The sequence below is a fragment of the Balaenoptera musculus genome, chromosome 15 (genome assembly GCF_009873245.2).
Source record: "Balaenoptera musculus isolate JJ_BM4_2016_0621 chromosome 15, mBalMus1.pri.v3, whole genome shotgun sequence".
NCBI lineage: Eukaryota > Metazoa > Chordata > Mammalia > Artiodactyla > Balaenopteridae > Balaenoptera > Balaenoptera musculus.
The window spans coordinates 80,092,868-80,119,948 of record NC_045799.1 but is presented as its reverse complement, the minus strand read 5'-3'; the positions used below and the strand labels follow the sequence as shown (position 1 = coordinate 80,119,948).

At 48.9% G+C, this 27,081-nt stretch overlaps 1 protein-coding gene across 6 annotated transcripts in view; it reads left to right on the top strand.

The window, feature by feature from the left end:
- CUX1 (cut like homeobox 1) overlaps positions 1–27,081 on the top strand; it is a 373,348-nt gene that overhangs the window by 249,933 nt on the left and 96,334 nt on the right. For all 6 annotated transcript variants that reach the window (XM_036824618.1, XM_036824617.1, XM_036824616.1 and 3 more), the window contains exon 9: positions 23,567–23,615. In XM_036824618.1, coding sequence (XP_036680513.1) covers positions 23,567–23,615 — 49 coding nt within the window. The remainder of the gene's footprint in view (positions 1–23,566; positions 23,616–27,081) is intronic.

The following is a 27,081-nucleotide window of genomic DNA, read 5'->3' as shown; positions in this document are numbered from 1 at the left end:
ATTTTTAATTACGAAAGCCACACATGTTTATTATATGAAATTTAGAAAATTCTAGAAGATTTTTAAAAATAGATCATCACTCATTATCCCACAACACACAGATAACTCTTAACATTTTGGCATATTTCCTTCCAGTCTTTTTTCTATATGGTGCTCTATTTTTTTTAACTTTTAAAAACGGCATCAGACTGATACTCAGTTTTCATTTCTAGTTTGTTTTTTTTCTTTTTTTACTTGCCATGTAAGTATGTCTTTCTTGTCATTACCTGTTCTTCAGAAATGTGATGCATGCTGCACGATATTCCATCAGTAGGTGTACCATGAGACGGTTACCCCTTGAGTTCCCTCTTGTTGGGGAGCCTGATTTGTCACACTGCCGTCATTGCCGCACAGGTTTAAACTAGGAAGCTTCACACTTGCCCTGTCTTTTTGTGCCTTTACATTCTGCCAGTGGCCGTGGCATCTTCCAGTGGCTTCCCTATGGTATCATCAGACGAGGGAGTTTGGGGCCCCAGAATGCTCTGCGGGCCCCGTTCCCAGACTGCTGTTCGGTGATGCTAATAGATGTCCCAGCCTCCCCTGGTGGGTGGACGGTGGAAGGTGCTGGGCCTAGAGTCAGGAGACCCTGGGTCGGATCCCAGCTCTGTCACCGCGTGTGGCCAGCACAGCTCCCTCCCTGGGCAGCGACAGGTTCCTCATTAGCAAAACGGGAAGACTGGACTAACCCACAGGCAGGTTTGAAGAGCCTGACCGTTTCTCGGCCTCTTGAACTTTATCACCCAGGTTCTTGCCAGAAGCTGGGACCTCCGATCCTCTCCCAGCAGGGCCTGCGCAGCCATCCGCGGAGGGGCCTTCGGGGAAGGGGCTGTCCAGCATGTGGGGGTGGTGTGAGCCTCAGGGGAAGAGCCCAGGTCTCAGGGTCACTACAGGGTTTGATTCCTGGTGCTGTGAGTGCAGAAACCTTGGGCAGGGCGCCCCCTTGCCTTACTCTGGTCTTAGTTTCCTCCCGAGCGAAGTGCAGTCCGCCGCAGAGAGCCGGGCACAGCGTCTGAATGCACGCCCTCGGGAAACAGGGCTGCGGCACTGCTGTCAGCTGCAAGCGTCCCTGCCTGGCCCACTGGAAAAACGCTGGTTCACTTCCCCCACCATCAGTTCTCTTCCAACCCTAAAGAACCCGTCATTTTCCATGTTTGACCTGGGAAGATCAGTCTGTCTGCATCACAAGACCTCTGTCTGTATTTGCATGCTGCAGCTGTGGGCTGAAGTGCACTGTTTCGTGTCACATCATCATCCTAAGAGACTCTGAATCTAAAAATTTTAACTAGTTACCATTTGGGTGCTGCTAACACTGGGCGTAAAAAGTTCTGAGTTCAGATGATTGCAGGACTGTTAGTGCCTTAACCACGAAATAACCACCTTCGGAAATCTACGTGCCGTGTGTGCGGGACCCACTTTCTAAAGCGAGAACAGCGTGGTTCCCTCCAGCCACCCATCGGGGCAACTCTTAGCATTCAGCGGAGACCTGACTCCACATGTCCTGGAGAATTTGGGGTCCCTGGGCTGGTGTAAAACAAATTAAGAGCGGTGCCAAACATCTGGGCACAGGCAAGGATGTCTAGGGCTTTTGTCCTGGGATATCGTATTTAAAAAAAAAAAAAAAAACTTTTGGGAACCAGCCTTCAGAATGAGAAGTTTCCTATAGGAAAGCGAGAGGGAGCTAGATAATTGAACTCATTGATTTCCTTCACGGCTTGTTTGCCCTTTCATTCTCTTCCTGAGGTGCTGTTTGTTGAGGAATGTCTCCAATTGCCAGAAAGACAGTGGGGTGTCTCATATTTCCCCACCAGCTCTCCTTTCAGCCAGAGCCGAGCTCTGAGGCGAGCCTGCAGTATGAATTTTTAATGCAGAGCTTTATGGCATCACTCTGGCAGCCCGGCCGCATTGCTCTCCTGAGCTTTGAGATTTCATGCTCTGCTGAACAGAGCAAAGACTGGGGGCATTCAGCATCAGTGAGGATTAACCCCCAAGTGACCACACGTGTGCCCTCTGATGTCCCTCAAGGTAAACCTGAAGGAGTTGCGAGAAAAAAATTAAAACTGTGTAGTGTTTGGAACGTTATCAACATAGCCTAGGCACAGAAACAGAGCATAATCTTGAAATTTCATGGGATAGCGTATATTTTTAGCTTTTCATTTATCTTTTTTAAGTTGGACTGTTTTCACTTCGATGCATTTCTGTGATCTTTCCACCCTGAAAAAAAAGCCAGTTTGTAGGATTTACCGAACGTAAAGATTATTAGATACTTCCGTTTTCCATGGAAAGCCCCAATGTAATTAGAAATTTAGAATTTGTCGTCGATAATGGAAAAAGGACCAGTTATGTAAGTGGTTAATTCTGTGTGTAGGCATATGGTTGATTGGCCCTTTCTTCTGGTAGCTTTCTGTATTTTTGAAAGTTTCCAAATTAAGGGGAAAAATTTTTAGAAAAAGTTGTCTATAAAAATGGCTTGAGTTTAAATGCGTTAGGGAAGGATGAAGTCTTCGATCAGCGGCGGTGCCAGAATAGCTAGCTAACACCCAGAAGATGAGAGTCAGGGCAGAGCCCCGTGCAAAGTCAAGCCTATAAGTTTCAAATATTTACATATGAAAAACAAAGCCATAAAAACATTAGGAGAAATTTTCTATGGATATTTTTATAATGTGGGGGTGGGGAAACCCTTTCTAAGCACCATGGCAAAGGTAGAACGCACACAGGAAACTCACAGCTTGCTGGTGATTGATGACTGACTGGTAGATAAACTGGCAAAAATATTTGCCTTGTGTATGACAGAGGAAGCGCGCGTGTGTGTGTGTGTGTGTGTGTATGTATGTATATATACAGGCACACCTCGTCTTACTGCACTTTGCTTTATTGTGCTTCAAAGATAATGCATTTTCACAAATTGAAGGTTTGTGGCAACCCTGCATTGAGCAAATCTATTGGTGCCATTTTCCAAAAGTATTTGCTTTACTTCGTGTCTCTTTGTCATGCGTTGGTAATTCAGACTTCAAAATTTCAGACTTTTTCATTGTTATTTTATTTGATCTGTGGTCAGTGATCTTTGATGTTACCATTGCAAAAATATTACGACTCGCTGAAGGATCAGATGATAGTTAACATTTTTTTAGCATTCAAGTATTTTTTTAATTAAGATATATACGTGTTTTAGACATAATGCTGTTGTGCATGTAACAGACCACAGTCTAGTGTAAACATAATTTTTATTTGCACTGGGAAACCTAAAAATTCGTGTGATTCACTTTATTGCAATATTTACTTTATGGCGGTGGTCTGAAACCAAGCCCTCAGTATCTCCGAGGTATGCCTGTATATATAAAGAGCCCTTACAAAGCAATAAGAAAAAATTTAATACCCAAAGAGAAAGCTCTCCATTTTCTTTTTTGTTTGTTTTTATTGGAGTATAGTTGCTTTAAAATGTTGTGTTAGTTTCTGCTGTACAGCAAAGAAAGCTCTATATTTTCAAATGCAACTCCTTGCTAGACATAGGCGTCTCAAACTCAAGCGAACTCAGGATCCCTTCTGACTTCCCTCTAACCTGCAGGCAGCTTCCCTTCCATTTTTTTCCCTCCTTCGAGCATACATGGTCTTCCTTTATTCCAGAGACGGAGGGTCCTTCTTGACCCTGCTGTCTAATCCATATTAATTCCACCTCCTTGAGACCTTCTCATTCCTCAAGTCTTTGTTTCCACTGTCGCTGCAATAACTGGGCTTTTTTCATCTCTTGGCTTCGCTCCTTCAATATCTTAACATCGGATCTCCCTGCTGCCAATTTCTCCCTGGACTAAGCCATCCTCCAAGTATCTGCTAAAAGTATCTTTCCAAAATATAAATTTGATCCTGTTGAAATGAGTCCTTAAAATCTTTCCATGGTTCTTTCTTGCCACCACTGAAAAAATGATGCCGTAGCGCCCGAGATGCTTCATGACACAGCTCTGCCTTCATAACCTCATTTCCTACCGACTCTAACCCCCTCTGTAGAATCGTGGGCCTTTCCCCAGCTCACCATGCTCCCACATCCCGATATATAGCTACCAGCCTTTCTTCACAAGCACATCCCTGCCCCTCCACCCCCTGTTCCTGCACCCCTGCCCCTCCACGCCCCGTTCCTGCGCCCACACTTAACAGCCTCTGTGTGCCTGTGAGAGGGGGGCTCTGGTCTCTCCCATTCCATGGAGAGAATTCAGGGGTCTCGATTTTCACTAAATCTGACTGCAATGTAGCATTTCCTTCCATTGCAAATCAAGTCAACAGACCAGAACAAGAACAGACCTGTGACTTTGCTGCAAGCGGAAATCCTAGTATTTTCACATCACATCACGGTCCTTGCAGATACCTCAAAGACTGTTTATCTCCATCGCTGCTTCAAAATGTCAGTAGTTCTTAGACCTGCCACGAGATTCGTTATATGGCGCATCAGTAAAGAAGAACGTTTGTTACAGGGACTTCCCTGGTGGTCCAGTGTCTATAAGACTCCGCGCTCCCAATGCAGGGGGCCTGGGTTCGATCCCTGGTCGGAGAACTAGATCCCACATGCGTGCCGCGACTAAGAGTTCGCATGCCACAACTAAGGAGCCCACGTGCCGCAACTAAGGAGCCCTGGAGCTGCAAAAGGAGCCTGCCTCCCGCAACTAAGACCTGGTGCAACCAAATAAATAAATAATTTTTTTTTTTTTTAAAAAGAACATCTGTTACTAGATCACAGACTTGGGGGTTTTCTAGTATTGTAGTAAATGCACTTCCCAGTACTTATTTTCCTTAGTAAACTGATGTATTTAAAACATTATTCCAGGAAGGAGGTCCAGTCTCTTCACCAGAGGGACCACAGCACCAGAAAGGTTCAGCGTCCACATCAGATTGGCAGCCTCTTGAGGGTGGCAACTGGACCTTCCTCATTTTTTGCCCTGGCACTTTGCACAGTGCTTCCTACGTTACACAGGCTCCTAGTAATAGTTTGTTCATGTGGTTTTCATAAAACCTACCTCTTCCGGGTATGAAACGGTTGGGGCTGAGATGGGCCTGGGTCAGATCCGCACATGCATTGAAGCAGGTGGTCCCTGCTGGCTGTGTGGGGTGAATGCTTCCTTGAGGGACCGAGGATGCCCGCTGGCCCCCCGGGGTCTGCACCTCACACACCTCGACCCCCGTGTGAGGCAACGTGGGTACTTAGGTCACCGGAGGGCATACGCCATTAGCATGACATGGGCCGTGACTTTAAGTCAGCCATGGGAAAAGGACCAGCGTCAGAGAGGCTGCGGCTGGCAGTGGTAATGAACAGGAGGCCTTAAGTGTATTTTCAGTCCAAGCTAAGGGACATTTCTCCTTTCATAAAAATGGAGGCAGTGCCACCTATGTCAGGCAGTGTCACCTATGTCATAGGTGTCAGTGCCACCTATGTCGTCGATTCAGTTAAGTCTCTCCTGAGGGCCTCCTTTGCACACAGGGCCCTGTTCGGGCACTGGTGGGGCCACAGTGCATCAGGGCTCAGTCTTTGCACTTGCTTAACCCTCTCCCTGGGAGGCTCAGTCACCGCCGTAACTAAATTCCATCTCCCTGGCGCTGACTCCTGTGTTCACGTTTCCAGCCCAAACCTCCCCCCTCACCTCCAGGCTCAGCAGCTGCCCTTAGGCATCATCTCAGCTTCACCCAGACGAATACCACCTCCTGATCTGTCCCATCAAACCTGGCAAAGGAGCGGCCAGAGTGATCCTCCCACATTGTAAGCTGGTCCCGTCTCTGCTCTCGGAGCCCTGATGGCCTCCTCCTGGTGGGCTCTGTCCTCTTTCCCACTTTATTTTTCTCCTTATGACACACCCTGTGTTTCCCGGTGTGCTGAGCTCTCTCTACTCACCAGGCTCCAAGTTCCGTGAATCGTGTTACCTTGTTCACCTCTGTGTCCCCAGTGCCTAGCATAGGGCCTGCCGGGCGCTTGAAAGATGTTCCCTGCATGAATGAAAACAAAGGCCCTGCTCTCCCGGAAGCAGTCTCTGAGCAAAAAGCAGGCTGCCACATAATAATAAAAGTTTGAGTTAGTGTCAAGTCCTGCCAAGAAAATTAAAGCAAGTAAAAGGAAGGGGGCATGGCGTGAAGGGGACCGGAGCGGCTGGCTGCGATGGGTGGTCAGGGAAAGTCACTTGGTTGAGAATTAAATGTCACAGCCTGTAGCAGGGGCTCTGCTCTGTATGGTGTTTAAATGGAACCCATGTGTGCTCGCTCCGCTATCTGTCTTTATTATGGGCATCTACTCAGAGATTATTTTAAATGAGCGGGAACCTTCGCGCTGAAACATAGAACTCCCCCAGTCCGGTCAGCCGAGAAAATAGATGGTAGTTCCAGACGTCTTCTAGAAGGGCAGGGTATGTGGTGCCGGGGAAGTTCCGCACATCTGTAACCTGTGACACTGCAGCTCCAGCCCCTCCTTTGGAAGCACTGGAATTCGGTAAATCGCCCTTCGTCCCACAGGTCAGTGACTCCTGGACTTGAGTGGATTCCTCAGAGCATTGGTCTAGAATGCAGATCCCTGGGCCGCACCCCAGGGTGTCTGACTCAGTAGGTCTGGGAGGGGACACAGGACTCTTCGGCCCTCCACGCACGTGGGGTCTGCTGACCACACTGTGGGAAACTCCGACCCAGTTGCTCTTGTTTGATCGTTGATTTTTGGTTTAAGGACAGAGTTGTCCAAATAAGGACAAAAGGACAGCGCTGTGATGGCCCCCCGGGACCCCTTAGCTCTGTCCCAGTGCTCAGGTGCTTACCTCTACGGGCCACCAGGTGTGTCAGACCCAGCGTCTGATCTTCCGGTCTGCTGCACCAGAATGGGAGCTCCTTGGGGGCTCATCTCTGGGATCCAAGGGTCTGGGGCTGTGCCTGGCACACAGCAAGCGTCTGAATCATCCTTGAGTTAATGTGCCGGGATGTGCGGACACCTTCCCCACATCATCTCAGGTCACTGCCTTTAGGGCTCTCACACAGCTGCTACGTCCCGCCCCTTACCCAAGGGTCTAAAGAGCGAGATTCTTGGAACATTATTGGTTAGAACGTGTCTTAAGAGCCAGCAAAGGTGAGGGTACAGATGGAAGGTACATGCTCATGGCGTGGGTGACGGCTGCAGCCGGCACGGCCACCACGCCTGTCCCCACCGCCTGCCCAGCCCAGGCAGCTCTGTGAGGCTCTGCTGTGTGGTCTCCGGCACACCTTTGAGGAGTCCCAGGGCCAAGTGTGAAAATTCCAGATGAGGGGTTTTGAGGGGTTTTCTGATTCATAATTCTCAGGAGGTAGCCAGGTTGCTGGTTCAAGGCTGGCAGAGTTCACTCGGTGGCCTGCGGGAGCCCCAGCGTCTGAGAAGCTCCAAAGTGATGTGAAGGGCTCGCCGGGGCAGGGCTGGGTGAAGACCACTAAAGCCCTCTGCTGTGGTCTTCTAGAATCCGTCTGAGTTTTAATTGCTAGGTTAGTTTGTCTTTTATTACTCTTTAAAAAATGAATGCAGGGGCTTCCCTGGTGGCACAGTGGTTGAGAATCTGCCTGCCAACGCAGGGGACACGGGTTCAGGCCCTGGTCTGGGAAGATCCCACATGCCGCGGACCGACTAGGCCCGTGAGCCACAACTACTGAGCCTGCGCGTCTGGAGCCTGTGCTCCACAACGAGAGGCCGCGATAGTGAGAGGCCCGCGCACCGCGATGAAGAGTGGCCCCCGCTTGCCGCAACTAGAGAAAGCCCTCGCGCAGAAAGGAAGACCCAACACAGCCATAAAGAAAGAAAGAAAGAAAGAATGAATAAATGAATGAATGAATGCAGAAGCTCTTATATAGTGCTATGGAAAGATCTTTTACATACGTAATTCAGTGAAAAAAGCCAGGTTCAGAACTGTGTGTCTAGTATGCTACATCTGCTTGTGCATTCACAAAAAAAAAAAAAATTTTAATGTCTAGAAGGAGATCTCGGGGACAGGGAGAGAGATGCTCTTTCACTGTAACCTTTTCTGAATTTTGAATATCAGATTAAATTAGAACCTGTTGGGACTTCCCTGGCTGTCCAGTGGTTAGGACTCCTCGCTTCCACTGCAGGGGGCACGGGTTCCATCCCTGGTCGGGGAACTAAGATCCCGTGGCCAAAAATAAATAAATAAGTAAATTAGAACCTGTTTAGTCCCTCCAGCCCTGGAGCCATCAGGAACCCCTCCTCTCTGTAGCTCAGAATCACCAGGATTAAACAAGAAAGCACTTTTGAACCATCTTTGTGAACGCGCCTATGTTTAAAGCAATTTGTGCTGGATTTTTACTTAAACGTGCCTCCACACCCCAAGAGAGGAGGTACAATGTGCAGGAGCCAAATCCGGGGGCGCACCTGCTTCCACCCCCCTTCCAACAGCGGCCCCTCGGGCAGGTCTCTTAACCTCTCCTGGCCTGGGTTTCCGTCCTGTAACGGCGTCTGCCACCCCATGAGTTCCTAAGAGTGAATAAAGTGCTCTGTGGTCCCCTCGCCAGGGTTCAGGCCGTATTAGCTGCCACTATCATTATTAATATCTGACACCCTCCAGGCTGGCTCCTGTTGGAAAGCTGGCAGTGACCACGAATGCCAAGTGCACGTCCACTGGACCTGTCTCTGTTGTTTGCAATTAAATAATTAGCCACCCTTGTAGCAAAAAAGAAAATCTGAGATGTGCTCTGTCACTACCTAACCAGTTCTGTGACCGGGAACACACACGTTTGTACACATCTCGGATGCACACGGCTCTGCACGTGTGCGTCACGTGGCTGTGCCCACTTTGCCACTGTGGCTGGACGTGCAGAGGACGTCCCACTCTGCTCACTCCCCTTTGTCCTTTCGGCCTGATATTACTTCCTACAGTTTTTTGTTTGTTTGTTTGTTTTTCCATTTTTGGCTGCATTGGGTCTTCGTTGCTGCACGCGGGCTTTCTCTAGTTGCGGCCAGCGGTGGCTACTCCTCGTTGAGGTGCGTGGGCTTCTCGTTGCGGTGGCTTCTCTCATTGTAGAGCACGGGTTCTAGGCGTGCGGGCTTCAGTAGTTGTGGCACGTGGGCCCAGTAGTTGTGGCGCACGGGCTTAGTTGCTCCGGGGCATGTGGGATCTTCCCAGACCGGGGCTCGAACTCGTGTTCCCTGCATTGGCAGGCAGATTCTTAACCACTGTGCCACCAGAGAAGTCCCTTTCCTACAGTTTTTACCACACCTGCTGATCTGCTGATTTGTCACTTTGATGGCAGAATTTTGTTTTCCTCTCTTGATGAATTAGACTTTACGTAACCATTCTTGATTTGCCAGCATTTTGGTTATTTCAGTTTTTCATAATGAATTTTTTGTTTAGAAAAATAATTTCTTAAGATATTTTTCAGGGGACTTCCCTGGCGGTCCAGTGCTTAAGACTCCACGCTTCCACTGAAGGAGATGCGGGTTCAATCCCTAGTCAGGGAGCTAAGATCCTGCATGCTGTGTGGCACGGCCAAAAAATATATTTATATATTTTTCAAGAAGAGAGATCATTGGGGCAAAAGGGGTGCTGTTTCAAGGCTCCTTAGCGTGTCCTTTGCAGGGGGAAGAACCCATTTGGAACAGCGGCGGCAGGTGCTACAGGCTCTCTCCCCTCCCACAGCCCCAATTTCCAAGTTGTACCCAGAGCTCGGCCTGGCCGGGGAGCTTACACTGCTTGTCTCAGACCTTCTGTGCCAAATCCAGGAGATAAGGGGTGGGCTGCAGTGATTCCCACCGTCTCTCCGCTGTGCCACGTGGATGCTCGTAGGTGCTTAACTTGATACTCGTTAGCACAAAACTCAACATTCTCCCATCTGCTTATTTACTCTCCATGTGTTTCCTTATCACCCATGAACGTGGGTACAGTGGGAACAGGGTAGAAATTCTACATGTATTCTGGATTTTAACTACTCACTTGCATTTATCATTACTTTTACCTATCAATTGATTTTCTTTTGAGTTTTAGTGATTTAATTGTTCAGTAGTATAAATATATGAGATAGGTCCCATCAACCTTGTCGTTAATCATTATTAATATGGTTTCAATAATAGAAAATGGTCTTTCCTTCCCAATCCATTTTCTTATTATTTTTTTTATGATTTATTGTATCTTTAACCTGGAATTTTTTATAGCATATGAGGTTAAGGTATGTGTCTGTTTATTATTCTTCATATTAATTCTCAGTTTGCCCAATAATGTTGATGATTCCTTCCTTCAGTATTTAACTTTGGACAAATCAGATGTAAATAATTACATGTGTCTCTGGATTTCTGTCTGAATTTTCATTCCATTGATCCGACTTTTCATTCTCATAAGTACCAAACTGTTTTAATAATGTTTCTTTGTTTTCTAGCTTAATACCTACAATTAGTTTACTGTTATTAGGGTCACCTAATTTTTCTATATGCATCTTGTCATTTTACCAAGTTTTATAAATCAACTTGGGAGCTAAACTTACATTTATTTATCTTTAACGCAACCGCAAATAGGAAATGTCATCATTAGCTTTCTTTGCCACTAGCATTTTGTAATTTGATTTTATACAGATGGAATTTATACCATGTCATTTTAATTCCCACATGTTTAATATTTGTATCCCTGTTGTAGATGAGATAGTCTTTTATTTCATTTTCTAGATATTTATTACTGGTACATAAGAGCTTAGTGTTTTGTCTTTACCAAAAAACGTGGGACTCTGCTGAATTCTTGGGCCATCTGTGCCCATTTGCTCAAGTGAATCCCTTGGATTTGGTGAGCATGTGACCATATTACCTACAAGTAGTGAATTTGTGTGGTTTTGTGACAGCCAGGATATCTGATTCCCACCTTTCATTCCTGTTCTTAAAAGGGGCATCTCTCTTATTTGTCTGTGGAGAGCAGTGGAGGCTTTTGGTTTTGTGAGACCCAGCACTCTTGTGAACCCCGTTTAAATTCAGATGTGACCTAGGTTTCAGGTTCCATGTGACTGGAACCCCTTACCTACATCATATGGTGTAGTTCGTTTTCTAGTAGGATGATACTTCTATATATTGCATTTCTTTCCATTTTTATATTATGTATTTTATAGATTTTCTTGCCTCGTGATTTAAGACAAGTTCCAGCTTGTGGTGTTTTATTATTTACTGTACCTCTTAGTATGACTTCTTTCTCTGTAATGTTATTTTGCTACACATAACATTGGCTAGTATGGCTTTAAAACCTTACCGTAGCCTTTTGAAAAAATCTAATCATTTCCTCTTTACTTGAAGTGTGTTTCTCCAACATTTTGTTAGGTTTAGGATTTTCTTCAAATATGTATTTTATTTTTATAGGTGAATTTGGCCTAGTTACATTTACCAGTATCACTCTTCTCTTAACATTTTTCTTGATTCTTAATCCTCTTTTTTTTTTTTTTTTCTAATTCACAGCATCTCTGTCCTAAACTTTCTGATCTATTTAAGGAAGATGGACCACAGAGCTTAACTGACTCTCTGAATGTCCTGAGCCTGCTCCAGGTCCCCTCTTTTTACTGAAATTCAGTGTCAGATACAGAACGATTGAGCCCTTCTGAAACCTTTTAGAAGCCATATATTTATTTTAAAATCTCTTACCGTACTGTACCATTATTGCATTATATGTCAAGCACAGCAGCGAGTTACATTTCACTACCTTAACCTCACCACCTCCCTCTGCAGTGAGACACAATCCTTTATAGAATACTCTGAACCTACACATTCCTGCTGGTGAATTCCTTAAAGTTATTTGGATTTTCCAAGAATCTTCTGTTGCCTTCACAAAGCAGCTACTGCTTAGCAGGATTATCAACTATAGTGATAAGCATCCTTTATTCCCTGGCATACAGTAAATATTTTGCACAGACTTGAGGCTTGCCAGGTAGATCCCAAAGCACAAACATAGATGCGTCCTTATCATCACATTGTTTAACTTTTCCTAAACTCAGAAATTTGCCACCTGGGTCCTTCCGTAAGGATTAAACCCAGGGAGCGCTTACCTTGTCATTTGGAAAGTGACTGGATCCAATTTCCTGCCCAGAATCCCAGCGACATTGTACATCAGTGGTCATGAGCACAGCTAGCTGAGCTGTAAGGCAGTTATTTGCTGACTGTGTCTTCCCGACCGAAGTTCCTCGGGGCTCTATCCACTGAAGTTTCCAACCAACCATGAATGTATGGAAGAGGGTTTGGCTTGTCCAATAAGAATCCTTCCAAAATGAGTTCTCTAATAAAACCAGGAAGGTTGTTTGTTTATTTAACTTCAAATTTTCATCACACCTACCTCCAAAAAGTATTCCAGGTACCTTTAATACAAGACACAGAATCAGTGAGGCTCTCAGAGCAAAACCTGGGAGTTCGACCTTAGAGCTCCATGGGGAAGATACTTCTTTAAGGCTTGGATTTGAATTAGAAGCTCAACGACTCAATAACCTGATGTGACTAAGACATTCCCCGCATAGGATTTTCAGAGTTCAGTGTTCCTGTGATGCCCTGATGTACTGTTTGCTTGGCAACGAGGGAAAACTTTATGTTGCAGTTAACCTTGCTATTTTTTTCCCTATGTCTAAGTATTGTGAACTTCCTTTGTGGTATTTCAGTGATTAGACAGGATGGAGGGTGTTCTTAAAGATTCATGGCCAAATCCGATGATGTCAGACCAAAGGGAAGGGACGGTCTTCGTGGGGCCAGCAAGTCTGGCCCCATCTGAATTGTTTGTCTAACACTTCACAAGTAGAAGAGGAACCGCTGAATTATTCATTCTCAAGTTGCCCTAAAAAAGGCACTTACGCTGCCGAAATGCAGACTTTCGGTGCCAGTGAGAGGAAGAGGAAGGATGCCGTCTTTCCTCTGGATGCGCTGCTGCCTTTGGCCGCCTGGTGCTCCAGTTTCACTTCCCAGCCCTGCGGGGTGAAGGAGACAAACCACCAGCTGCCTTAAGTGCAGGGCAGTTAAGGGGGCAGGGGCTGTGGACAGATGCTGTGAGGGCTTCCAAAGCCACAGGTGAGCTGAGCACTGAATTGAGCGGGGAAAGACCAGGTGGAGGGGAAGCTCTGGAAGCAGCTTTGAAGGACCAGCAGGAGATGTGTAGTCAGAAGGCCCCGGGGTGCAGGTGTGACCAGAGAACAGCCCGAGCCTCTAGATGGGCCCAGGAAGGCCCAGGAAGTCATCTCAGCCTTAGGCTTGGAGGGGAAGGGACCTGAGTGTAATAACTAGAATGCAGTTGGAGAGCTTTTCTTATTCTTAGTTTTAGCTTCTCTGCCACCCAACCTTTTCTTAACAGTCCCTACCAAGTAGTACTTAGGGGAGAAAGGGGGTAATTAGAATCCCTCACCTTCGGGCATAAAAGCAGGGTTCTTACCCTAGACCGCTACTCGCTGCAACCTTGAGCTCCTTGGTCACCACTCGGCTCCAGCCTCAGTTTCCCCACCTATGAAATCCGAGCAGTGTCCACCTGTGGTGGTGGCACGTCCCCTGTCCCACGGGAGGCGTTAAGAGCAGCAGTTTCGATGCCCAGGATCAGAGGCACCTGTCGGCCAGAGGCAGGGCGCTTACAGGTTAAGTCGACAGGGAAAGGGAAATGAAATCTGAAAGGCAGTTTTGAAAGAGCAGAAGCTCAAATGGGGCAGGCAGTTCTCCAGCTGCCAGAAAGACGTGCTGACAAACTTTACACTAAATATGTGAAGGAGAGCTTGAAAAATATTTGTAGATGGCACAACAGCAGCCCTTCCGAAACATTGCTTAAAAATCTGGAGGAAAGAAGCAGCAACCTGGGTCCGCAGCCCTGCTGGCCGTATCCTGTGCCCAAGATTCCCAAAACCATCTGCCAGCTCCTGGGGGCCGGGCGCTCAGGGTGGCAGCCTCGGTTCCCTCCAGAGCCTTCATGGAGACAGCTCCTGAGAGCCCCTTTCCCAGTGGGATGAAGGATGGACTCAGCTGTCCCCTCCAGAATCCACATTTTCTGTATCAAAGAAGAATATCCATGGATGATTTTTCAGTCATGTTCTCCTTGCAGAGATGTGCTTTTTGTGCCTGTTTTTTTTCCTCCCCTTTGATGAATAAATTGAGATTCTGAGAGGTTAACTGACTTGACTAAGATTAGCAAAGTACCTCCTAATCGGTATTCTTTCCAAGGGGGCCCTCTGCAGCCTCCTCCCAGGCACAGGCCTGCCTGTCACCTCATTTCTGTGCAAACGGTGGTCAACATCATACGTACCGACTTTATAGTTGACAAGCACTGATGGAGAGACACAAAACTGTGATGGTCTGTGCTTTTTTATCACCTTATACTTTTGTTTGTCTGTTTACTTTTTATTATGTTAAATTTCCAACAGACAGTAGAGGACAGAACCCCTAGGTGCCTACTGGGCGATTCCAGTCACCCCATTCCTGGCCTACCTGTCCCCACCCCTACCCCCATTTTATCTTGAGGCTTCTTCAAGAATCCTTTCCTTTCACCTCTAAATGGTTTAGCATGTAGAGCCTCACATTAAGGACTCTTTAATATAGCCACCATACTCCTATCACATTAAAAAAATAATTTCTTAATATCATCAATATTTAAATTTCAAATTACCCCTAAACATCATAAATGGGATTTTTTTCATTGTTTGGAGTCAGGATCCAAATAAGACCCACACATTGCGATTGGTTGGTATATCTTTAAGTCTCATGCATCTTATAGATCTCCCTCCGTCTCGTTTTCTTTTCCTTTCAATCTATTTGCAGAAGAAACCAGCTCACTTGTCCTGAAGAGTTTCCCACAGTCTAGATCTTGCCGTTGGCATCCCCAGATGTAGTTTAGCTTATTCCTCTGTCCTCTCATTCCTGCGAGTTTGTAGTTGAACCTAGAGGTCTGATCAGATTGAGGCTGGAGATTTGGGGCAAAACCCACTGCCTAGGTGGTTGTGATTATCACCTAATGGTCTTGGGTGTTGAAAATTAGCTCTGACCAGAAGAGAAAGATCCTGATTTTCGTGCACGACAATAATAATGAATATGTGCATGGGTTTACGAAGTTTTTTTTTTTTACTCTCCATCAGTATTCTTATTTTAGCCTCGTGCCAGTTTCTTTGAGAAAGGCCACATTAGTCCTCCCGTACAGATGGCTGTCGCATGCCCCGATCTGACCAAGGTCAGAGGACCAGAAGGCAGTGGGGGAGAGTCCGGCCCGTTTGTGGTGCCAGCCACACTCTGGTGGCTCTAACCCTTGCTTTCTCTGATTTCACCTCCAGTCACTCCATCCTACTTATGACCTCATGGCACTTGATTTAAGGGAAGAAAAGAATTTTCACATCCAGCCTGCTCCCCATTGCTTTTAGAGCAACGGTTTTAGAGAATGTTAGAAAAATGGCAAAAAGCATCCGAAGAGTAATCCAGACGCTTATCCCAAGAGGCTTCCATGATCTCAGAAGCAGCAGTCTTGTAAACTAATTCTCCGGCCACAGCTGTCCTGGGTCCCTGCCCGGAGAGGACTGAAGCCTGAGTGATGGTCACAGGCTGTTTCTGATCACACCAGTGTCATACTTCAGGGAGTGACCAGCCTGCTGGAGCTGCCCTGTTGGTTTGGCACAGGTGGGAAATTTGCCCCGTGTGGGCAGTAGCAGACCACTTCATTGGTCAGCTAGACTCAGATTAAACTAAAGTAGGATTTTATTTAAATTATTTCATGTAAACAAGACAGTTAAATAGTGGGGCAAGAAGGGAAATTTTCTTCCCATTCGGGATTGATGAGGCTTAACAAAAATTGATTTTAATTGTTACTTGTATCATTTACATTTAAATATAATGGTCATAAAAAGGAATAAATTGTGGTTAATTTCTGAGCAGGCAGAGGTGACCTTCTGGCCATTTAACTGTCTCTCAATACAGTTTCACTTCCAAGAAGAGTAAAAACCACTGTTTCCAGAGGGTTTGACGTAGCAGTCAAGCTCTACAACCGTCTCTGCCTAGACCTCGATTTGATCAGAGAGGGAGGGTCGGCTCTGGGGTGACACATTGGATCAGGGGCTTGGAAGGATGCCAGGTAGCTTCACCCCAAAGCAGAGGTGGCTTCAACCGGGTGGAAAATGTGAGAGAGGACCGATCATACAGCTGGAGGTTGTCAAGAAAACCCTTCCACAAATGATGCTTTCTCCTCCTGCCTCCCCGGCCAATCTGTGTCGAGTCCGATTTGCACCCAGCTCCATGGGCACGGGGAGGATCGGGGAGCTAGGCCGACGGCCCTGCCCTCCGGGAGCGCACAGTCCCGTGGACCTGGGTCTACATATACTTCTTCTTCCAGGGAGAGTGTTGCCTCTTCTTCAAGGGCTACAAAAAGTGGTAAGAAAAGCAAATTATTTTTCTTCTGCCAAAACAACTTACAGACTCTTTCCTTGAAAGTCATATTTACAATTTGGCAAAACAGCCCTATACTTTCTGCTCTTTAAAATACCAGCCAGGGACTTCCCTGGTGACTTAGTGGTTAAGACTAAAGAACCCATAAGAGTGTATGCTGATTGAGCCACAAAAGGAAATATGCGCAGAATGCGTGTCACTAACAGAGGGGTGAAGGCTCAACCCCAGCTCAGCAGCTCTGAAGAAGCAGTTCTGCACTTAGGCCTCTTTGTCTGAAAGACTGGAGGGTTGGAAAAGTGGGAAATGAAGCTGGAAAAGGAGTGAGGTGTTGATGGGAGGTAGTTCTCTAGTCGGTTCTGCTCCCTGCAGGGATCCTGGCCCAGAAGGCACTTTGGGTCTGACCAGCAGGGAGGGAGCCAAGGAGCAGCTCATGGAGCCCATCGCGCCATCGAAGGCAGACTGGCTGTGTACCCTGCCCCAGGAGAGAGGAGGACAGTCGAGTGCAGGCAGAGGAGGCCGCAGACGAGGAGGGGAGGTGGGGGCCCAGGCACCGCGGGCCTGGGGACGGCGGCGGGAGGCGGCCGAGGGGAGCCAGGCCTGGGTGCAGACTCCGCAGGGCTCGCCTGCCAGGCGACGTGTTGAGACCATACAGGTGGGATGTGGGTTCAGGTTTTATAGAGTAATAGCGTCCAATCTGTGATAGCTCACTCTTGTCTATGGAAAGAAGGAAATGCTTTCAAAGTGTTTTGTATGACTTTACCTGACAGAGATAAGACAAAAGAAACGAGAGGCGAATCTCATCTATAAATACTTATGGAAAAAAAATGCTCAATAAAATATTAGCAGGTAGAACTCAGGAGCATGTTAAATGCATAATACCCACAACCAAATGGGAGCAGGTGACTGTCAGTATAATTTACCATTTCAGCGAGTCAGAGGACCATCTAATTAGCTCCATAAATGCTTAAAAGGTACTTAATCAAATCAATGTCCGTCTTCTATTAAAAAGCCTTAATAACATAGAAACAGTTGGCTATCACGTTAACAAAGTACAAACGTATGTATGTAAAGTCCAAAATGAGCAAGGTGCTTGACGGTGAACCATTGGAGGCATCGCCCGTGACGTCAGACAACAGGCAGGGTTTCCACTGTCACCCTCGCTGTGTGACAGGGCTCTGCATGGCCTCTGCCATCACAAGAGAAAGAAATAGGAGGCATAGAAGGGGCAGAAAGAGGCTGCCCTGTCGTGACGGGGGGGGGGGGGGTGGGGGGCTGGATGCCATGGAAACACAAGATTGAAGGGCCCCCACCGCGTTGTGGTCTTGTTCTGTCTGGTTGTCCGTCCCTCTGCCCTGCTGGTCTCTACCCAGCAAACTCGTCCTCCAGGATGCAGACCAGATGTCCACTTCTCCAAGAGGCGCTCTCCTCCTGTTTGCAAAGCCCACTGTCCCTCCTTCTGGGCTGTCACTGGACCAAAATTTCTTGGGCGTCTTCACCTCCCTGCGCCCACCCTGAGCAGGCAGTTACAGGGTCTCATGTCTTTGAGCTCCTGGGATGTGCATCCTCTGTCCCGTGTGCTCCCGATAAGGCGAATGCCATTGCCCAGTGCACGGCCAACCTGGCAGCTGGGAGCTCTGTTTCCCCATCAGTGTGGCACGTAGTAGGTGCTCAGTAAACATCATTGAGGGGAGACTGCCCCCCTCCCCTCCCACCCCCGCTCCTCAGGCCGGTGCCACCTTCTCCAGGTGCAGCCTTGCCCTGCCTCCCACGTGGGGCTCTGCAGACCAGCCGTTCCTCTCCTGAGACCAGGTCCCATCTGTGTGCCCATGTGCAGGCGGGGGAGGCCCCTTTCCTAAGGACCCCGCCCCCCATCAAGGGGATTCCAGTCCCATAGCCAAGAGACCTTCCTCACCCCTGGTCCTCTGCCTCCTCCTCTTCGTTTTCCCACCTGCTCTTTCTGCACGCCGTCCAGTGAGCCCTGCTTCTGGGGCTCCTCTACCCCTTTGTGTTCAGAGTGTTGCCTGGAAAGTGACCCGCCTTCCTGACGGCCCAAGCGTCAGACGCAGCATCCGGTGGTGGGGGGAGCGTTTGCTTTACCAAACATACTGAAATGTTTTGTTTGTTTTTAAAGCAGGGAGAATTAATCTTTAGATATTCTTCTTTTTTTGGCTGTGCCTCGCAGCTTGTGGGATCTTAGTTCCCCGACCCGGGATCAAACCCGTGCCCCCTGCAGTGGAAGCATGGAGTCCTAACCACTGGACCACCAGGGAATTCCACATATTTCTTCTTTTGATACCTAAGAACTTTACAATCTAGTACTGAGACTATTGGCTCTTGACCTGGGTCCAAGAAGGTACACTGACCTTTGAAGGTTGCCCTGGACGCTTTTTCAACTGCCTTGTAGACGTACTTTGTTTTAACAGCTCCCGATGTCGTAAGATTGTTTGGGGTTGAAATATGCCCCACCCTTGCCCTGGTGCCATCCCTCAGCACTCGGGAGGCTAGTGTGAAAGGAAATACAGGGTTTCCATCGGGGATATGATTTCCCGGCCGTTGGCCTTGACCGTGTCCTTTTAAGTTCCTCATAAAAATCGCATGCCAGCCCAGAGAATACCCTGGAATGATCTGTGGGGAACCGATCGAATGAACTATATATTCCAGCCCAGGCCAAAATGATCTACGGTTTGAAGCCAGAGCAGAGCATAATGCAGCACAGGTTAATAGATCAGTGAAAACTGTTTTGTCAGCTCATAAAAAGGTGAGAGAACTAAGTTTTTATAATAAATAGTTCTGCTGAGCAAACAATACCTGTGGTTATTACGCACTTTGGAAAATAAATGATTTTAGACTAATGTCAGGCTCCAGATCCTGACGTGGTGGTTGAGGCTGCGAAATGAAAAGAATGAAAAACCCCTCGGAGTCTTGTTGACGATCCTGCTGTGAAAGCACATGCCGTTTAATTCATCGCTGTACTTTTCAGATAACGTTTATAGTTGCAGTGTTAACCTCTGGGCACTTTCATGTTACCTATTGAGGGCAGCTGTCTGGTAGGAGTCGTGTTGTTGAGGGGCGGGTGCGAGCAGCAGTTTGGCGAGAAGTGGGTCGTACAGGCCCGGTGGCAGACGGGTTCTAAAATGCAGCCAGCACCGGCGGGTCGGCCAGCACCAAGGGCTGCGCTTCCCGTCTCCAGAAGCCCTGATCACATTTCATTACCCAGCCAGTTGTATTTTTCTCTCACCTTTTAAAATGCGTGCCCCTTGGGAAAGTGAATCACGAGCCTACAGACTTTTAAAATGATCATCTGCACTTTTCCTCACCCACTGCATCCCTGCTTCCTTCCACTGCCTCCTTCTCTGGCTTCTGGTCCCATCCGTGAAGGGGAACTGCAGCCCCTCGGGGCCCCGCTGTCGCCAGGGTACCTGGTGTTGAACTGCCCGACTCTGTAACAGCAGGGCTCAGTGTTGGCATTATCGGCTGAAAGCTCTGGAAATATGAGACTTGCTCTCGTAATGAAAGGTAAGGGCCGCACTTGTTATCACATTCAATATTTTGGTCAGCTTAGCAGTTGCTTAGTAACCAAAGTTAAACTGATGAGAAGATGGAAAAACTTGAAATTCATTTCCAGGGATTGCCTCAGACTGCCAAGAAGACACCTTCCTGTTTAAATGTGACTAATTTTTAATAAGTGACATGACATCTTTTGGAGATGATACATTGTTTTCTGGATATTAAGCATTCTAATGACCATCCGAAACCATTCACCTGAGGAGGCGCTCAAGCCCACCCAGGCCCCCTAAATCTGGCCAGATCTGGACACCACTTCCCAGACCTGGCAGGTCCCAGCTTTGCCAATCTAGCCTCTAGGTGAAGCCAGACCCCTGGGAATCCCTCTCTTTTTTAGCCCAGGCCTGTGTCTGACCCTGTCCTGGCCCCATGGCCAATGGCCGTGGCCAGGCAAGGAGTGAGGAGTGGATGAAAACAGGGGAGGGTGGGCCCCCTGGCAGCCACATCTCTACCCCTTATCTCCAGAGCAGAGGGTGGGGAGTGGTACCAGGGGGATCCCCTGCTCCTAATGCTGAGAACTGAAGGTGAAGCTCTGGCCAGAGGACTTTTCTGGCGGAGGGGAGCTATCAGTGACTACTCTGGGGGCCTGGGGTCATCCCCTGCCTTTCCTTCTTCACTCAGCAAAAGACACTGAACACTGCTGTGTGCCTTCAATTCATCCTGCGAGACACACAGCGGGGCTGCCTCTCTGTCCTCCCTCCTCCCCCCATAAACACTGCCAAGAAGAGTAGCTGGTACCCCCGGGGAAAACAGCAAGGCTCCAGAGGAGAACACCCCTCTCTGGAAGACAGACCCCCAAACCCATCAGTGTATGTGATCTGAAGACAGACAGATGGGCCCCACGTACAAAATAAGCATGAGAAATACACTCGAGGAAACATAAAGCAAAACCAAGGAGTAATTTAATAATGAACGGAGTGGGAATGACAGGTATCAAGAACAGAATAACTAAACTAAGGAAGCAGAGAGAAGAGATGGATCACAGGTTGAGCACAGCTACAGGGGGGTCAAGTTGAAGAACCGTCCAGAAGGAGCAGGAAAGGATCAGGATGTAGCAAATGTAAGGAAAAGTTGGACGACGTGGAGGACGGAAGTAGACGGGCCAACAGTAGCCAGATAATAGGAGACCCAAACCAAGCAGAAGAAATATCTGAAAGACGAAGATAAATTAGCCAGAATTAAAGACGAAAGGGATCATGAAGGACCCAACAGGAGAGATTCGGAAAACCCTCCCTGAGACCCCATGCTCGGGATCTCTGCTCCCCCAGCCCAGGCCGTTCCCCTGGCCACCTGCTGGGTCCTGCAGCCGCCAGCTCCCCGATGTGCTGCAGAGAGAAGGAAGATGGGGTGCCTGGAGGTCTTGTTTCAGATGCTCAGCAGCCAAGAGGGGGCGCTTCTGTCCCCCTCTGTAAACGCGGCACCGGTGGGCTGTGCAGGAGCCACGTCTGCCTGTGCCTTTCCCATGGCCCCTGCCAGGGCCAGGGAGCTTGTGGGTGTCGGAAAACATTCATGGACCGAGGGAGAGAGTGCTCGGATGATGCCAGCAGCCGGCGGGCTGGGCGGGTGGCCGTGTAGATCTGGACTTTGTAAATACGTAGTGAATAACTGTTTGATTAAAGTTCAAAACTGCATTTAAAAGTTGTGACTTGCCTTAAAAGAGAAGTTTGTTAACTTTTTATTGCCCTTCATACGCAATGAAATTTGCACTCCATCAGCAGGTTGTCAAGAAAGCTTTCTGTCCTGGCCGCCGTCAGGTCCCCTTTTCTGTCACTTGAAGACGAAGCACTTTCAGTGATGGTTTTACCCTCTGGAGTCAGGGCAGTTTCTCTCTGAGATCTTGGAGGTTTCTATTTGCCATGGTGCATTGAGATGTTTTGTAGTTGAAGCCGCCCCCGGCCCCCAGCATTTCTCTGCGGGGGCCCAGTTTGGGTGTTTGTCTTAGAGACACTGCCTGCTTCACGAAGTTGTCCTAAAAAGAGCTTCGTTTAACTAGGCCACTTGATGAGTCGTGTCAGACGTTTCTCGGACGAGTCTGAAAGCAGGACACTACTTCAAACAGATACGACGATCGGTGAACCTGATCACGAGGCATCTGTTACCCCGATTGGGCTGCTGGGAGTTGATGAGATTGCCTTGAATCGCAGGGCGCCGTGAAGGCTGGAAAAGCCTCGGGGCCAGGGGAGCGAACACACGATGCAGCAAATGGCAAAACCAGACTGGCCAGGGCCTGGGTAGTTTGTCCCACTCTCTATATGAAGGGTGGATGGCTAAGACCAGAGAAGTAGGTTTGGGGGACAGAAGAACCCTGGAGTCGGCCTGTCTGAGTGCCCCAACCTGTCCCAGGGAGTAGACTGGCCGACTGGCCCGTTGCTGGCAGAACACGCTGCATTCAGGACCCTGGCCTCCAGCTTGATGCCAGGCCCTGTGCCGGCAGGGATGAGGGTGAAAGAGACACACCCTGGCGTGGAGGGGGAGCTGTGCCACCTCCTGAGATGGAGCCCCTGGCAGGGTTGGAGGAGGGCTGGGGGAGGGGTGGAAGTAGGGGATGAGGGTCCCAGGAGTGGAGGGTGATGGGGCAGACGGCACACGTCCAGGCTGTGTAGGGCCCCCACGTGGTGGGAGCTGCCTGAGCACAGGGCCGCGGGGGTGGGAGGGGGGCAGGAGCCTCGGCCCAGAAGGGCAGCCAGGGGGGTCCAGCAGGCAGAGAGGCTGGCGGGGAGGGGTGGAGCTCAGTCCTGCAGGCGGCAGAGCCAGCTCAGGTCCCCCCCCCCCCCGTGGGGCGTGGAATGAGGCGGCCCCAGCAGGAGGGGGCCCACACGCCCACTGCTGGCCTGCAGCTGTAACATTCCCCCCCCCCTCTTCCATGGGTGGGCTGAACCTTCCTCGGGCAGCAGTCTCGGCCGTGGCCTCCTCATCACAGGGGCCGTCATCAGGACTCGTCTGGGGCAGTGACTTCCCTGGGCGTTCTGTTCAAACCTGCCACAGACTTTTGGAACTGACCTTCTCGGTAGAACTCTGAGCATTCCTCTCTCTCTCATGCTGTTGTGTGTTGGAAGCATGTATGTGCCTTCAAATTACTCAAGAAAGTACTTTCAGAGCAGAAAAAAAGAGAAAGAACAAACAACACCCGGAAACCCCCTGTGTGTGAGCAGGCTGAGGGAGGATGACGGTGACCCAGGTGGTTTTATAGCACAGACTGCAGAGCCCCCCAGCCTCCTCCCGCCTCCCCCACCTGCTCGTGGTTCTCTTGGTCCTAGCAAACTTCTACTCATCCTTCAAAACCCAGCTCACACATCACCTCCTCTGAAACCTTCCTGATTCCCTCCCCCAAGGAGAATTCACCTCTGCCGCCTCTGTTTTTCCAGAGCATTCTATTCAGGGTTCTGTTCGCTTTCTTGGCAGGAGGCACTGTCTCCCCAAAGAGACCGGGCGCCCCTCAAGGGCAGGCGGGCTCTACCGCCGATGCAAGCCCACCTCCTCCCAATGGGTGGCAGAGTCCCCTTCTGCATGGCCCCTCTCCCCCGACACTGACCTGCGTGCCTGTGGGTCATGCTGCCGAGTTGGAACCGCGGTGGCCCCTGAGCCTCCCTCGCCGCTGACTAACCTGCTGTCTCCCTCTCACCTCCCCAGGGCCGACGAAATTGAAATGATCATGACGGACCTTGAAAGAGCAAACCAGGTAGGACGTTTGATGGCTTCAGGCGTGAAATCACAAGAGCGTAGCCCTTTCTGTTCTCTCAGAAGAGGCTTCTCTAAGTTAAGAGGCCAGTTAGTCTTGTACCTTTCACATATAGCTGTCGACGTTGACGCTTTTTCTGATGTCATGAGAAATACGTGAAAAGTCCCATGCGTGATTTCCTTGGGAAAGTCTCTGACGTGGTCCCAGCATCCCAGGCATCCCATGGCAATGCTTTTTCTTTTCCTGAATCCGTCTCTTAAATCTCCGCTCTGTTCCCGTGACAGCCGTTTTGCCATAGAGTTTATACCAGTGCATTACCCTGTAGCAAAGTCTGTGTCTCCACCTTCTAATGGGATGAAGCCACTTGCTCTGGAGAGGGCTGCCAGCTGACAGCCCCTCTTGGCTGATACTTAGTTGTCACAATGCTTTGCGCAAAGTACCCCCAGCACTGTGTCCGGCGCAGAATAGGCACACGGTATCCAGTGGCTCTAAGCACTCAGCTGCCTGGGAAATTTGGCCACCCTGCAGAGCCCCGCCCTTCCCCAGGGACTCTGCAGAACAGGAGAACATTTTGCTTCAGCATATAGTGCTACTGCTTTGAAAAGAAAGGGGTCTCTCGTTTTAGTTTATTTATTTGCAGGGAGAAGCAGCTAGAGCTGGGTTATGTGTCTCAGCCGCAGAAGGCCAGGGGCAGTGGTGGCCTCTCCCCACTCAGTTTTACAGCTGGGTCGCTCCAGGCACTTGGAAGCTTAGCGGTTTGCCTCGGGTGGCCCCACGGGATGAAAATCTTTCTCGGATCCGTGGTCTCAGCTCTCCACCCTGTGAGGGTCCCACAGGGTGCCTGTCCCCCTGACTGGCATCGCTAACCCGGACCTTGGCAGACACTCAGCAAAGAGCGTCCCTGTGCATTCTTTGGCCCATGAAAATATCCTGAAGTCTGATTAAAATACGAAAGTCAGTGTATGCATAAGAATGATCATGGAACGTGTGGATTCCTTTCTTCTTTAAGGAAGACTTTGTGTGTTCGGTGTTGCACACTCAGACTCACCCCTGAGTATCCTGGGCCTGGTCCATGGGGGTTGCTCAGTAGAGACGCGTGGACTGCATCACCCGAGGTAGCATCTTTGTGTAGTAGCTATGCTGGTCATGGTGAGAAGAGCTGACCGTTGTTGAGTAACTTATTTTGTACCGAACTTCACAAGAACCGAGTCACTTAAACCTCACTGTTTTCCACCAAGGTCAGTGTAGTTATGACTCCCATCTCACAGATGAGGAAACTGAGGTCAGTGGCCGGTCAATTGCAGAGCCAGGCCTGGCGCCTGTGCTGTTCACCACACTCGGAAACAAGGATAGAGCCTGGGGGCTCACTTGGCCTTTCTTTATTTCCCAAATACACCCATTCGGCTCCTTGCCCTAAAGCACTACTTCTGCTTCACCTCACAGAGGTGCCTAAGCATTTATGTACCTTAATTTGCTAAACTAATTTACTTTGGCCCCTTTGTTCTTACTCAAGTAGCACTGCTCAACTTTGCAGAAACCTTATTGGTTAACCTTCCCTGTCAGGGGATTATCATTTGCATATCTCAGTTTCCACTCACCCACTCTCTCCCTCCCTCCAGGCCCATCCTGGGCCTGCTTCCCCTTTTGGTGGCACTTTGGGGTAAGCTCTAGTTTGTTAGACAGGTGAGCTGACTGTGCATATCAAGTGCTCAGGCTCTAGTTAGTCCCCAGGTACTAGGACGTTTGGCACAGTTGGTGTGCTTCTCGAAGTGCTGAAGGCCACTGGGTGGATCCGGGTCCTCGGAGACACCAGACAGGACCCTGGAGAAAGGTGCCGCCTCCACGGTGACAGTTGGTTCAGGTCCGCACTCGGTACTTCCTGGCCATAGATGGCCTTGGACGAGTCTCTCCACTGCTTACATTTCTTTTAAAAAAGGAAAAGAGAGAGATGAACTTTGCAGACATTATGCTAAGGAAAATTAAGCCGGTCACAAAAAAACAGACTGTGTGATTCCACCTACATGAAATCCCTAGGGTCATTGAATTCATAGAGACAGAGAGTAGTAGAAGGGTAGGTGGGGGAGACTTCCCTTCCCTGGTGGCGCAGTGGTTGGGAGGCTGCCTACCAATGCAGGGGACGCGGGTTCGAGCCCTGGTCCGGGCGGATCCCACATGCCGCAGAGCAACTAAGCCTGTGCGCCACAACTACTGAGCCCATACACCACAACTACTGAAGCGTTTAATGGGGACAGAGTTTCAGTTTTGCAAGATGAAAATTTCTAGAGATGGTTGCCCGATACTTAACAGTACTTTAAAATGTATACTTAAAAGTGGTTAAGATGGTATATTTTATGTGACTGTATTTTACAGTTCAATTTTTTTTTAATTTAAAAAAATTGTTTATGTACGAGAGAAAGGGAGGGAGGAAATGATAAGTAGTACAGGCAGACCTCGGAGAGATTTCAGGTTCCGGACCACCGCAACAGAGCGGGTATCGGAATGGGAGTCACACAAATTTTTTGGCTTCCCAGTTCATATACAAGTTAAGTTTATGCTACACTGTAGTCTCTTAAGTGTGCAATAGCATTACATCTAAACAAACAATGCACATACCTTAACTTTAAAATAACGCTGTTGGAAAAATAGCGCCAGTGGACTTGCTCGACACAGGGTTGCCACAAACCTTCAGTTAGTAAAAAGCACAATAAAGTGAAGCGCAGTAAAACAAGGTCTGCTTGTACTTCCTTCACAAGATTGTTTTGCGGATTAGAGGTAAAACACCTGTAAGTGGGTGCTTAAATGCGTGCTCCGTAGTTGCTAAGGAAGCCTGGGTTCGCAGGGAGAATTCTGAAGTCCTGCCCAGGAAGGTACCAGCACAGTGGGGGTGGGGAGAGGTATAGGAGAGTCTCACCAGCCACTCAGGCTACATTTATAGAAATAGTCTCTGGAGTGAAGGGGGCGGTGATTCTGCAGCCGGCTGTAGCAGTTAGTCCATGCCCGGGGAATTATCGCTTGTCCTGGAAAACCACACACACTAGAAGGAAACCAGGCACATGGAATGCATTCAGGCTCCACTCCACGGCCAGGACGGGGAAGGGACCCTCACACGAAAGAAACAAGGAGGTCTGGGGACATCCCTATTCTTTGGGGAGCAGGGAAAGAAGACAGAAAGACTTGACACATCAGGAACTTGGGATGTTAAGAGATTAGAAAGGGGAAGGCCTAGGGCAGCGGTTGTGGATTCTGGCCTTGCAGCTGTCCAGGGCTGGCCAGGGAAGGGGTCGGGCTTTTTCACGGCCAAGTGCAGAGGCTGATGGGAGGGAACTCCCTCCCGGTGCGGAGGTGCCTGGAGCTGCCTCGGAAGGGAGTGAGCTCCCCGTCACCAGAGCTGTGCAGGCAGATGCGGGCCAGCCCTCACTGAGAGTATGAGGTAGAGGATCAGACACAGAGCAGGCAGAAAGAGGGG